The sequence below is a fragment of the Ciconia boyciana genome, chromosome 24 (assembly GCF_034638445.1).
Source record: "Ciconia boyciana chromosome 24, ASM3463844v1, whole genome shotgun sequence".
Taxonomy (NCBI): domain Eukaryota; kingdom Metazoa; phylum Chordata; class Aves; order Ciconiiformes; family Ciconiidae; genus Ciconia; species Ciconia boyciana.
In genome coordinates, this window is record NC_132957.1 from 3001642 (window position 1) to 3016088 (window position 14447).

The 14447-nt window shown below is 51.3% G+C and overlaps 2 protein-coding genes across 8 annotated transcripts in view; both read right to left on the bottom strand.

Moving 5' to 3' along the window:
• Positions 1–14447, bottom strand: part of HNRNPM (heterogeneous nuclear ribonucleoprotein M) — a 114214-nt gene that overhangs the window by 67496 nt on the left and 32271 nt on the right. The window lies entirely within an intron of this gene.
• The window catches only part of SH3GL1 (SH3 domain containing GRB2 like 1, endophilin A2), a 30771-nt gene that overhangs the window by 8397 nt on the left and 7927 nt on the right, over positions 1–14447 (bottom strand). For 3 of the 6 annotated variants that reach the window (XM_072845233.1, XM_072845232.1, XM_072845234.1), the window contains exons 2-4: positions 2290–2358; positions 2105–2177; positions 1211–1354 (exon numbers count right to left, since the gene is read on the bottom strand). In XM_072845233.1, coding sequence (XP_072701334.1) covers positions 1211–1354; positions 2105–2177; positions 2290–2358 — 286 coding nt within the window. Of the gene's footprint in view, positions 1–1210; positions 1355–2104; positions 2178–2289; positions 2359–10509; positions 10655–14447 lie in introns of those variants that run through there. The other 3 variants (XM_072845236.1, XM_072845237.1, XM_072845235.1) reach the window with 2 other exon arrangements.

Below are 14447 nucleotides of genomic sequence, written 5' to 3' on the forward strand. Positions count from 1 at the left end.
AAACCTGCAGCCTTTTATTCATTTTAGACACTAACCTCTACCAGGCCGACCTTATCCCTTCTCCTCCCCTCTGAATCAGAGAGCTCAAAGTTGCTTATTGAAACCTATTTTGTTTCATGCTTTTCTAAGGCTCCCGCCACAATGACAGCTAAGCCAGACGGACTTGCAGCAAAGCATTTTTAGTCCTGGCTTTTTATTCCAGTGGAAACCATTTATAGATTAAATTATTCCTGTGCAGCTTTGGCAAACCGACCGTTTCAGCACTGCATTAGCACAGGAGAATATACACGTGAAATAGAGGGTAAAGTGAAAACATCACTCTACCATCCAGCCGGAAAAATAAATACACAAGAAGAGTTATTTCAGTTGTGATAACACTAGATAACCTGTCCTAGGGAGGGATGCAGTACTAACACAGAAATTTATCAAGTTAAGTGTTCCTTTAAAGAGAGCTATTAAAGGAAATCAGGTTTGATGTGTTCTTCTAAGAACTTCCTTCCCCCTTGCTCTCTGTAACAACACCGGTTCCTGCAAGCCAAGAGAGATGCAGGGCTCGGAGCTGGCCAGAGACACTCTCGAGAATCCTTCATCACTCCCAAGAAGTAGCCAGAGCTTTTTAATCTTCCTGAGGCCAGAAGGCTCCTCCCTGCGCTGGAAGCCATCAGACAGCTGTGTACGGTACCAGGTCTGTCACGTGCGCAGGCTGATGTTTTAGTGGATTAAAACTGATGTCACCGAAAGGCTTCACCCTCCTCCCCCCTGCAAGTCACACGTTGTTATGAGAAATCACCATGCAAAAAGATTTCTTGGCTACAGCCTCCCCATAGCAGAGCTCTGGCTGGAAACTGCACCGTAAAACTCCGCATCTCGCTCAATCTAGTTTCCACGTCACCGTTGTTCAGTTTAGAAGCAAGGAAGCATTTTTTCTACATGTAAATTTATCTCCGTGTTTAATAAGAAAGCATTAAGAGGTGGTTTTGCACATAATGCCATGGATTGAGATCCAGGATACTTGGGCTCTGCTCGCGCCTTCCCTGCCACCCTGGGTGGAAGCCTTCGGACCTCTTTTAAGAGCCCCCAGTACTGGTAGGTGACGCAAAGGGTCACACAGCCCTTCCAGAATTTAGAATAACAGCTTGGAAATTTGGCAGCAGCCTTCGCCACCTCATCCGCACACTCCGAGGGGGAGCCGGCCCGATGGGACACTCACCGAAGTTGGAGTCCTCGCCCAGCTCCTTGCCGTATCGGATCATGCTCTCCCCCAGCAGCCCTTCCGACTGCGGGTAGCCGGGGTTCTTCACCTGCCCGCGGATCTTCGACATCGTGTTGAGCATGGTTAGCTTGGCTCTGGAAGCTGGCACAGAAACAGCCACAGCCGTGTTTGCAATTACTTGGACTTGCCAGCAGCTGCTGGCCACTGCCAACTTTTTTTTTTTTAAAGCTACACCCAAAGCCAAGAAGCCCTATTGTCTTCATCTACCAGAAATATCATTCGCTACGAAAAGAGAAGTTTCTTTTCCAAGACAGCAAGCAAAAATAGTTCCCCACAGCTCGCCAGTGAAGGCCAAAGGAGTTTCCCCAGCCCTCCCATAGTCCCTGGAGTGCTCTCTGAATGAGCTGGCTGGAAGCACGCAGGACAGCAGGCTCCAGAGGCGATGCCTACAAAGCCAGCCACCTCTCCCCAGCCCAGAGACGCCACTTTTTCTGGACACCCCAAGAAAAACGGGTCCCTTTCAGGTCCTCTCTAGGTCCAAGGCAAAAGATGTGTCTGTTCTTTCACTGTTCAACAGCAGCGTCTTACAGCCCAGGAACACAGAACAGGGCAAGAGGGGTATCAGGATCTTCACCTGCGTCGCAAAGCACCAGCGAGCCAAGAGCCAGACCCCGCTAGCTCAGCCAGCGAGGCCACGGGATGGCCACACGTACAAGATGACCCGGCACACCTCCGGTCAAGGGAGACAGCGTGCCTGATCTCAAACGTGGGCTGGTGACCAATATCTCAGGGCGAAAACAGTTCTCTCTGATGTCTCTCTGTCCCCTCTGCCTCTTTCCCTGGAAAACTGGGGGGCAGAGGGAAGGGGACAGGAGAGGTCCAGGGACTCACCTGGGTTTGGCTGGAGGTACTCTATTGTTCTGGTCAATACTTCCGTAACCGCCTTGCTGGTCAGGTCCACTTTCTGTGGGAAAGACAAGATGAGCCAGCAGCAGTGAATTTCAGCTCAGGGCTTTGGCAAGGTCCCAGAGGAGTTAGATGGGCTATTTTAGAGATTTCTCTTGTTCCCTACTCACCTTTTCCATTTCCTTGAAGTCATCGTCAAGCTTGGTCCCTTCAGCTCCTCCAACCTTCTCGCTGACCAGCTGCAGAAAAAGAACAAGGGAGGAGGAATCAGGCCCGGGAGCAGGTGACTGCTTAAAGCTCCTTATACCTCATGCAGTAAGTCCCTGGGACAGAAAGGGAAGAGGGGTGGTCCAGACAGCACCTGCAAGAGAACAGAGGTGGCAGGAACACCCTAAAGCACGTCAAAAAGACGCGGCTCTTTGCTAACACTGCCCCACTAAAAATCCAAGCATCTCCTACCCTCCCAAAGCACGGCTCAGTCAGGATATTCCTCACCCAACAGAAGCCACACAGCTCCTTAAATCACACCACACGGCTCCAACTCCAACGCTTGCTGGAAAAAGCAAGCAGCAGAATTGTCTCTCGACTCCATTTTGAGCCAAGGCTTCAGTTTCACGCACGGCAAGTAAACAGGGAATGAACACGCTCTGCTCACCGCAGCCAGCACGCAAACAGAATCTGGAGAGAGCAGAGACCTCGCAAAGCCCTAAACCATCGCTCCTCGGGGAAATGCTGGAGGAGCTCAGGATCTGGAGCACGGGGTTTTTGAATTCTTTGTAAGCGGAGGATAAAGAGAGCTGCAGAAGCTACAGTAAAGTTTTCAAATCAATTTATCGAAGCGTCTCTGACGCCTGTTCTAAAACTAGTGAAAAGGCGAGATGTTTGACAAGCTGTTAAGGCAGGGCTGCTTTTGGCTATTTGGGCGAGGGGCTTATCAGCTTTCTTCTAAATATCACTTGGTCTAAGAAAAGACCCCCTACTCCCTAAACCTCACCATTCAACTGGCTGAGCCGAAAGATAAGAAGTGTCTTATTAAATCCACCTAAAAGTGTCCTTCCCTGCAGCCCAAACAGAGAGGAACGTTTCCTTCCCAGCCCCATGCCGGAGTGGCAAGGCAAGCGGCAGCGCCTGGGGATGCAGGATGTACAGATGAGCCAAAATTAGTGATTATCTTGCCCCAAACTGGTCCAAATGGGCAGCAAATTACCTATACAGACATCAAAAGTGGTCTAGGAAGCAGGCGCTGACTCCCAAGCACTTGATGCCTGCCGCAGGACATTGCCAGGATTTCTCATGTTTGTAGTCAAAACTCCAGTTCTGGACGAACAATACAGGTTTGTTTACTTCAACATCAAATACTTGATTTTATCAAGTCTTTCTTCCTCTGGAACCCTACTGCTCCCATGGGGATTCAAAATGGTTCCTTACTTTTTTGAGGAAGAGGGGGGGTGAAAAAAAAGCCTTTAGGTAATCATCCAGTTTCAAAAGCACTCGGAGACACCATGCCAGCCACTGCGTGCTCGCACCTACCACGCAGCGTTCAGCTCCAAAAATCAAGTTACCAAGCAGGACATGCGGAAGAAACGCTCATTATTACGAAGAACAAGATCTTCAGTGTTTGAGCAAAATCCCATTTCCAGACCCTAAAATAGGGAGGAGAAAAAAAAAGAAAAAAAAAAAGATAACACGCATATTCAAAGACCCTCGGTACGCCAAGCGCCCAGCTCTGGTGCTGAGCACAAACATGGTTGCTCAGAGCACAGCCACGGCTGATGAGCTTCTTGCATCTCGGTGGGGAGACATCGGCAACCGTCCGACGCTGCCGAGGCAGCGCAGACGTGGAGAAGAGGCTGGGGAACGTGGAGAGCTCTTCTACCTGACCGCCCAGCATCAATCACCGCAGGGCCAAAACGACGGTTCAGGGAGGCTGATAAACGAGGCAAGAGCCTCTCAGGGCCTCGCTGCACCAGGGGAAGACTTTTTTCCCCTCTTTCAGAGAAAGCACAGCTCAGCAGAGGACCCGAGATGCCAGACAGAGAGGGAGTGCTGTCGTTCACCCTTGACATTTAGACACTGGGGGAAAGGAAAGGGTTGCTGCTCTCCTGGGTCGCCCAGCTCAGGTCTGGATTTAATTCTCCTGCTTAACCCCCCAGATGAAGTCTTCATAGGTCCACAGGTCCTAGCGAGAGCGTGGCAGGATGGCCCAGCCCTGCACCCTGCCACGCCGTGTCCGGCGAGCACACGGACGAGGCCCAAAAGGGATTTCATCATCCCACAGCCACCTGCAGATGGGCAACCCATCCGAGCTCGATTTCTTCCTTTTTTTGTACACCCGCTCCGCGCTTGGGGTGCCAGCGCACGGCCCGGCAAGCTGGCTCCGAGCTCGGGAGGTGCACGTTCCTCTCTAGACACACCGAGTCTAGAAAACCCCTCCACGAAGCAGTTGCTCTGTCTGCCAGGGCAAGCTCAGCAGAGCAAAGCTCGCTCCCAAGCTGCCATTGCCTCTCCCCTGCCAAAAGTCCCGCAGCCTCCACGGCCAGAAAGGGGCACGGATTGCTTTTGCTAAGGTCGCACCTCCGGAAACCTCCTTTACTCATTAATACACCTGGGAAGGGTGCAGTTATCCCAAGCAATTCCATTCCCACTTTTCACCACCCACCCACCCACAGATTTGCAGCCCAGAAAGCTGCAAATAACCTCTCTGGCAGGGAGCTCTGCTGTAATCAGGGACTGCATGCCATGTCAAAGGCATTGATCACCACAGTGATTTTGGAGGCTTAACACCCTCCCAGAGAGCGGAGAGATGTGAAGGAGGAAAAAAAAACCCCTCACTTGCAGACTAATTTAATCCTCCTTTTGACATCCAAGCAATGCTACTGGTGCCCTGCTGTGAAGGAATAATAAGATTGAGGTTCTCTCCCTGCTGGCTCTAATTAAACTGGGAGGCTTCATCACGGGAGGAGAGAAGGAGGGACTGCGTGCCATCCGCAGCGGCTCCATCCCTATCCTCGCGCTCCCGAATCCGTCAGGCAGGAAGACAAACTAATGCAGATTCCCCCACGGTGCTAGCCGAGACACGAGCCAGGAGAAGCCCTCGCCGGCTCCTTGTTTAACCTAGAGCTTCACGACGCGCCTGGAAGCCAAGTTTCAAAGTGCCACATCGTGCATCTCGTCGTGCTGCCTGCAAAGAGCCTGCGAAGGCTGGCAAGCAGGCAGCCGTCTTTCTCAGGGGAGCGTTAAGTTCACCGGGAAGCTCGCCCTTTGCTTGCAGGATGGGAGAGGAAGGAAGCATCCACACGTTGCTTGTAGCATCCAGCTTGGCCCAAGTAAGCCGTATGATGGTCGGTGAAATGCTGCTGGTGCACATCCCGGCACAGCTGCCTCCAGGGAGCAGCTCGGGGGCTTTTTTGAGGATGTGGTGACAATTCTTCTGCACTTTTATTTCTTGAACAGCCAAGAGAAGACTTGGGACACGTCTGTCTTCCCCTGGTTGGGGACCTAACCACTCGTGAATGCTGCAACCAGACAGATGTGGAGCCAGGGAAGGGACTGGCAAGGCAAGACACGGAAATCCTTAACCGCATTCAGTGGCCCAAATACTCTCTTGCAGGCTTATGTTGAAGTGCATCAGCTGGCTCGGTGTGAAAGATGAGAACAAGTCTATACTCTCTGGTTTCTTGAATCTCCCAGCCCTGCCAGGATGGGACAGATTCTAAAATATTAAACCTGAAGCAAGCCCTGCCGCAGCTCCGAGAGAGGAGCAGGGCACAGTGACAGAGCAAAAGCCCTCAGCTGCACTGCCACAGCAGCCAAAATCAAATGCTTCCTGGAGCAAATATTAGCACAAGGCGATACAGTTGGGTGTCACGGCCCAGCGAGACAAAAACTGCTTCAAAACAGGACGGCTGTTTACGTGGCATCCCAACCAAACCACACCGCAGGGTGGGGGAAGAGGGCCGAAGCAGACTGCACATGCAAACTCCAACAGAGAAGCCAGGAATCAACCCCTTGCTTCCCATCCACGTTTAATTAAAAGGATACTGGCAGTTAAAATATGCCCTAGATAGCTCCGACCTGAGATCAGAGAGCAGGGAGGTGCATTTTAATTCCAGGTTGGTGCAGGGCTCCTGCGCCGTGCCGGGGTGCGGCGGCTCGCAGCCCAGCGAGCATCACCGGGAGCACGGCATCCAGCCTGCTTCATCCGCAGAACTAATCCAGAGGGATGAGATTTGGCCACTTCTTGCCATGGACGGGCTGCTCCCGACCACGCTTTGCAGTTTCTGCAGCCTCATTTTAAAGAGCGTGGACTCACGGGGGCTTCCATCGGTTTCCTTCGCAGGGGCGTGGGAACACAAACAATATCCGACTTCCCCTCGCTGTTCAAAACCCACCGAAGGGCTGCGCACGGGGGAAGATCTTCAGAAATGAAAGACCTATTGTTTAAACTAACTATGGCAGCGGGAGGTTGGCTACAGGGAGAGGCAGGAATGGTATGTGTACACAGAGGGGGAAGAAAGGCGCGATGCAGAGGGCTTCTCTTTTACAGCCGGGAGCGGGAGAGAAACAAGGGAGAGCTACGCAGCCGCTCCCAACTTACGACACAAAATCCACACACCTCTCCTCAAAATCCAACGTTCCTTCATCTCATCTGCTCAACTGCTGCTCAGCTCCAGGACAAGCTGGCAGGAAATAAACCTGAGCGTCCACTTTTTGCTATACTGGACATCCTTACGGGAACCAGATGAATCAGACAGACAGGTATCGGTCATCTGGTGCTGCCTACGCCGTCACCGAAACCTAAACAGATCCCAAAGGCCTGGAGAAGGACCCTGGCACACCCGCTCCCACCCTAAAGCCGCATTTCCCTCGTTGCTGGCTGCAGCATCACCCCCGTTAACATTCCTGCCACGAGCACAAGGCCGTGCCCAGCGCGTTTTGCCACGCAGCAAGTGTGTTTGGCCTGGATATATTTAGGAGCGCAGAAGATCGGGAAAGGTTTTGTGAGCAGTAGATGAGGCTGTTCCCCGAGAGGAGACGGGCAGTCGCAGCTCGGAGCAATGGGATGGGCTGTTCTGCACCGTGGCCTTGCTGCGTCGCTCCCAGGGGCTGCTGGTGGTGCGAAAGATGCGTAGAAAAAAAAAAAAAAATGGAAAAAGGAGACTTTTGTACAGCATCATCAGTAAAATTCGTGACAAACTGAGAGGGAAGACGCCATCAGCCCAACTTCCCCCAGCCGAGGAACGCCGCAAGGCACCCCAGAACCCGGAGGAGGGCAGATTCGCAGCACACCCCACCCCGAAGGTCCTCGTCTGCCCAACCCGTGGATGTGGGAGCCACGCGTCAGGGTCATTTTCTGCTAATAAGCAGCTTTCCCATGGGACTTTACATACCTGATTTTGATATTCTGCTCTTTAGCCTTTAGATACTTTAAAATGGGAAATTATCCTTAACTCCCTCAGCCTCAAACCAGCAAAACACACCAAGAGAAACACAAAAACTACTTTTTTTTTAAAAAAAAACAAACTTGCTTTCTTTTTCCATAGCAAACAGTCAGCCCTATTTATAACACATCAAACTTACGCCATCCTTGCATTCAAAACAGTTGCCTGCAGTAGAATGAAAACCTTATCCCTCCAGATGCTGGTCTATCAAAGTCTTCCTCTTCCTCCCCACCACCCTCTGCCTCTCAACAGAAAGTTCCCTTCCAGAAATAAAAAAAACCCACAGATGAGCAAACAGAGAAGCAGCTCTACCCTGGCTCCCTTCACCAGGAAAGAGCAAGTCCAGTGGAAAAAGCCAGCCCACAAAATAATTAAAAAAGGTGCTGTAAATGTTTTGAACCCCAGATGAAGAGGGCTGGAGTACAACACACGGCCTGGTAGAGACACGTAGAAGAAGCAGTTAAGGAAAACCAGGGCTAACCGGGATCGCTCGTGCCCAGTTTCAGTTGTGCCCAGTGGCACAGATCTATGGGCTGCTCCAGAAAAGCTAAATAAAGCCGTCGCCACGGCTCCAGCTCAGCAAGGCATGAGTCCCTGGCATTAACTGTAATTTTCGGTCATCTTCACCGGTAGCTTTATCATCATAGTGTAAGAGGCAGCTGGGCGGTCACAGCTCCATGGAGCCAACGTGACAATTTACTCTGTTGCTGCATGTGTATTTAAGCTTTAAAATAGATGGGTAGTAAATGGGTTTAGTCACTCGGCTGCAGTCAGCGGGGCTTGGGAATGGCAGGGCTGCAGAGCCCCAAAAAAGCCTCCTCAAAACACCCTCTGTTTCTAACAGAGAGGCAGGAGCTCAGCGGTGCCAGAAACCCCCTGGAAAACACCCGGGGGTCCTCCCCGAGCACCCCGCATGTCCCTGCCACCGCAGAGGCTCCTTGCAGAACCAGCTTGTACTGGGAGGTGTCTCAAGGCCAGTGGCAATCCCCTGCAGATGTCTGAGCTCTGACGTGCTGCCTGTCCGCGCCAACACAAAGCGTCTCATTAAAAGTTAATTGTCACCTTCCTGGCGTAATCCTTGGAAACGAGGCAAGACCGGAAGGTGCTGGTCCGACAGCAGACACCGGTTGGGATCCAGAGCGTGCGTACGTCGTGTCGAGGACTCACCATTTCGGGTACATCTCCAGCTCCCGGCCACAAAAGCAGCGAGCACACGGGGCTGGGAACTGGGAAGAGACAACTGGCGAGTTCCCGGGGAGCAGCGGCAGCGGATGCAAACCCACCGAGAGCTTTAACGCTGCGCACACCCCTTTTCTCCCCAGCCAGCCTGCAGTTCTGTCTGTTCACGTCAGCTTTGTAGATCTGACTGCATTCTGCCTCCTTAGAGGCTTTTAAGCTTTTTTTTTTTTTAATTAAAAATGGAAGGCATCCTCTCCTAAGGAAGGATGGTGCCGAGAGGCAGCAGACACCCCAGTTCAAGGAGAGATCGGCACGCCCACAGCAAAGCGCACGCTAATCTGAGCAACTTCTGACCTACTTTAAGGAGAAGAAAACAGATCTAAGCATTTATTGTGCGGAATAGGGGATGAACAATTACCACTAGCCTTGTAATGAAGAGGAATGCACGTTCCCTAGCAGATCCCCATGCTCCGAATAGCTGGGGGATCGGAGGCACCCAGGAGCTCCGCGGTCCTCGCGAGGCTGAGCACTGTTGCACCCACTGGACCTTCTCACCCCAAAAGCTGCCACTTGAAGGAGAGAAGACCGACAAGTGCTAAAGAGGAAAGAGTACGAGAGGAAGCAATTTGCTTACTGTCAAGAGCAGGTTAGCAGCAGAGCTAAAAACAGAAGGTGGATGTGACTTGGCAGACACCGTCTCGCCATTTCTCACATCCCTGTTGGGCTGTGGGGCAAACGAGAGAAAGAGGAACGGCAGCCGAAGCTCTCGCCCTCCGAGCAAGACACCGCTGCTGGCCTCTAATGTCAGCCCTACTATTGATCCAACTTGTCTTGGGGCACCTGACTGCTCCACTGGCCACCTAAGTTGTCTAATCTCCCTGCTAAATAGCTCACAGGAGCATTTTTACTCTGTTATCCAACTCTCGATCTTCTCCTGAACTTTCTTTCACTTATTTTTCCTGTTCCCATCTTTCACAAAGAGGGCCAGTCCCATCAAAGACTCGCCACCCAAGCACCAGCGATGTACTCGTGCAAAGGCACGTAGAGGTGCTCTGCTGCCTCCAGACATGTGCACCAGGAAAACGTGTCTAGAAACAAACCGAGCTTTCCACCCCCTCACCATCTGAGATGGGATCTAGCCACTCTCCACCCAACGCCGGAGGAATTGCCTTGATTTTGAGCAGGAAGGTCAGCCCAGAACAATGAAGAGCTCCTTCCCTTCCCTCCCGACGAGGCAGAAAGCCTTCAAAGTGACCTCAGGTTGTAATCTTATCACATAGAAACTGCAAAGAAAGAGCTGCCGCATGCAAAGACAGCTTTCTAGAAAGCCACCTGTCAAATCACCTACTCAAAGCGCTATCGAATGACTCATCTCCATCCAGCAGATGGGCTCAGAGGAATGAGGACAGCATGAATTAAAAAAAAAAAAAGTAACTTAAGAAGCAGCAGCCAGCAGGTCACGCTCGCAGAGCTCGGGCCAGAGAAGGGCATACATATGCACTGCAATGCAGCCGCTCCCTGTTTGCTCGGGGGATTCGGCTTTTCCTCGTCTGTAGCGTGACAGTATTTAAAATCCCGGTTGCGATCCCTCTTTACGATGCTCTGTGCTCATCTCGGCGCTCTCCAAGCTAACTCTTCCAGCAGGAGAAAGACGGTGCCTCCTTTCCTCCCCAAGCAGAAGCCAACTGCTCAGCTTGCCCCGGCTAATGCCAAGCCAGGGACGGGCCAGCCTGCCAAAAGGGCACAACGCTGCCTTAAAAGCAGACTCACCCCAGAGGAGAAAGGTTTCAATACGCAGCTCTCACCGCAGGGAGACACTTGAAATGTTCTTGCTGCGGGGAAGGGGGCACCTCCCGACAGTCAGCAACAGCCATTTGCATCATAGATATTTTCTCCTATTATTAGTTACTTCTCACATGCTCTGTACCCAATGAGACATAATTTCTCTTCAGCTGGAAAAAAAAAAATATGTAATTGGGTCAAGTTAACAGGGAAAACAAAAACACATAAGGAAAAAAGCAGCAGCTTGCCTCTCTCCCCCAGCAATGCCCTTCTCACCCACTTGCAATGACTACAGCAATTCAGAGGAAGTCCACTAAACCGAGGGGAAACGTGGAATATTTGCCTTGCATCCAGATTTCCTGCCCAACCTCCCTACGTCCTATCTCGGAAGAGCCTCAGTGAATCACAGCCTGACTTTTGCAAAGCTGCTGAGCCATCATTCCTCAGCAACTCCACCCGACCTTTGCAGACCCAGGGGAAAAAGACAAGCGGCTCCTCGCATTTGAGACTTGGAGCCGCTCATTAGATGTGATGTAAAAGTACAAAGCACTAGAAGTGCCTCCTAGTCATTGCAACCTTCGGTTTCCTCTTCTGCAAAGCTTCAGGAGTCCTGTCCTTCGGTCAGCGTACCAAGGATCAGCCCCAACCATCTGCCTGCACACTGCTCCTAGGGATTTCACAAAAAGCAAGGGGAAAAAAAAGGAACAGGAGGGCTTACGACACCTGTACATCTCTGGGAAAAACACCACGGCCGCAGGACAGCTTGCAAAAAAGCAGCAGACGGGATTTCTGCTCCCCATGCAAACCAAGACAGATGAAAAAACACCTCCCCGGGGTGCATGACACTAACTGGCATCACCCAGCGAAAAATCTTGAACAGCAACAGAGCCTGGAGCCTATCAAGAAACTGGGAAGGAAGCAGAAGAACCTCCGGATTTGCAGCGTGATGAGGCCAAGCCAGGCTGATGGGACACGTAGAGCAATTACCTAAAAAGTTTAGTCATGGCTGCATTCAGTTTTGGGTGGCAGACAGCCTTAATGAGTTCAGGGAAGAGTCAAGGTGAGTTCCCAGGCAGGTCTACAGACAAAAGGGAGATCAAAAAAAGATGCTGAGCTCAGGCAGGAGCTCAACCCCGTCAAAGGGAAGGCAAAACCCCTCTTCCTGACTCGGAGGGGGCAGAGGGAGCCCCGTGCAGAGCACGTTTAACACGGACAGCGTTGGCCAAGTGAAAACTCCAGCACGGACCTAGCGATATCTCAGCGTACACAAACATCAAAGAGGGAGAGAAATAATTGAGAACACTATAAACACGCGTTTTCTTTGTTAATTTGAATACTAGGAAAAGCTTAGTGGCTATCAGACCAGAGCACAGCATCCTAAGGAAAAGGAGAGCGGGAACGAGGGAACAGATGTCCGCAAGACTGCCGGGAGCAATCCGGCAACGGGTGTTGGACAGGATCAAACTCCTGCTCCTACATCAGCTCCTCCAAGAGCTCTGCACAGGGGCCTCCCCACATCCAGGTACTCTCTCATGCTTCCAGCCCATGCAAGATGATGCATCATTTTTCTTGCTGTGCATCATGAACACTTGCTAATAGTCATTTCAGAATGGTTTAAATGTGAAAAAATCCCTCCCAGCACCTTGCTTTTACTCTGCAGATGATGCTATCGATGGATCACTATCGCCTTTCTGCCCTGCAGCCAGAGCAATAGGTGTACCAGAAATTCTGGTAGACAACATTTAGATTATGTTATCCCTGGCAAGCACAAAAGCGCAGGCTCCTTGGTCTTTAAAATTCATCCAATACAATTAGGAGGAGCTTTACTGTGAGAACAGCTACACCAACATCTGGCGCTCCAGATTTGTGCCTGCCCCGTGCCCCCCAAGTCCACCCAAAAACACGTGCACAGCCACGCGTCAGCAGCAAACAAGACGTTTTCTAAATGCTCCACCACGGAGCTATACAGTGAAGAAAATCGGGGTGGGGGGAGAACCCTTTTGGCAAGACTAGCACCTTCTTACACAGTGGATTTGCTTTGTACGTAGATAATCGTTTACCATTTTTCTGCCTTTTTCGTCACGAAGGTGGCAAGATTAAGTTTAAATATAGCTAGTCCTGTAAAGCCAAAACCAATTTGGTCAAGAAAGTGGTTAAGAAATGATCATTGATGAACAAAGTCTGGGCCAACAAGAAGATACAGCCTGGTTTTCAAGCTCTAGGATGAATTATGAAGCGTTTTCTCAATTAGAAAAAGCCCTTTAAAGCTTTAATCATGCAAATTTGATCTTCTGTCTGAAAGACAGAATTTCATTATGGAGATACGTTTAACTTTTTTTTTTTTTTTGAGCAGAAAAGCAATCTAATTAGTGACAGTATCATGAACTTTATTAATAGCCAGTTAATATGAGATAGGAAGATTCTAAAATTCCCAGTGGCTTTAGAAGAAAAAAAAAAAGACTAGTTCTATTAATAAGGTATCGGCAACAAAGCTAATTACACACGCCATGGGCTAGGAGGCTTTTCTTGGAAGCAAGAGCAGCCCAGATTCCCTCTTGATGGACTCTCCATCGGCTGCAAGAGGTGCAGCAGGGCAGGTCCAGGACCTCGGGGGGACCGTGCGTGTCCCCTGGGACAGCCCCAGCGCGGTGGGGCCGCGCTCCGGCAGGCTGAAGAGCTCGCCAGCACCCCCAGCAAACCCACATCCAGCAACGGGTGGTGTATCACGGGTGGTACATCAGCACGGTTGGTGTACTCGGCCCCGGTGAGGCCGCAGCTCGAATGCTGTGTTCAGTGTTGGGCCCCTCACTCCAAGAGAGACATGGAGGGGCTGGAGCGTGTCCAGAGAAGGGCAACGGAGCTGGGGAAGGGTCTGGAGCACAAGGCTGATGGGGAGCGGCTGAGGGACCTGGGGGTGTTCAGCCTGGAGAAAAGGAGGCTGAGGGGAGACCTCATCGCTCTCTACAACTGCCCGAAAGGAGGGTGTGGAGAGGTGGGGTCGGTCTCTTCTCCCAGGTAAGAAGTGATAAGACAAGAGGAAATGGCCTCCAGTTGCACCAGGGGAGGTTTAGACTGGATCTTAGGAAATTTTACTTCACTGGAAGGGTTACCAAGCATTGGAACAGGCTGCCCAGGGAAGTGGTGGAGTCCCCATCCCTGGAGGGATTTAAAAGCCGTTTGGATGAGGTGCTTAGGGACATGGTGTGGTGGTGGGCTTGGTAGGGTTAGGTTTACGGTTGGACTTGATGATCTTAAAGGTCTTTTCCAACCTATACAATTCTGTGATTCTGTATATCAGCAAACCCACATCCAGCAGTGAAACCACGCAGCCGCTGGAGAGGATCCCAAGAGCAGCTTGTTTATCCCTCCAGCTTGGGCCAAACACGGCCCTTTCCCGTCAACAGGAACTTGTTTCTGAAAGCCATGGGATCGCTGACTAAAGGGATGGAGGGGGGCAAGGGGAAGAGGAAGAGGAAACCTTTTAAAAAAATTTAATTATCACTTTTATAATCACAGCGAGAAGCCAAGAGGGGCTGAATCTCGCACTAAGTCACGTCACACTACAGCTTACGAAAAGAGAAGCTAAGCGATGCTGCGGGGCTTTCCCAGCCTGACGAGCCCGGATTCTTCCCCATCCGCTTCGGCTCTGCACAGACTCCCCTGCTCCCCGGGGAAAGGCTGGGACAGAGCCACGGCAGTGGGGACACAGCCCAGGAGGGAGCAGATCTGCAGGAAAAGTCACCCCCATTGACAGGAGCTCCAGCTCCAGGCCCCTGACTTCACAGCTCAGGCTGATGATTTAGTCAGCGCAATTAAAAAGACGGAAAGGACCACAAGCGCAGCCCTCTGCAACGCGGGAGTCTTATGAAAGAGCATCAGCGTCTAGATGCATCGCTGAGTTTCCACGCGAATGAGTTCAGCTGGCA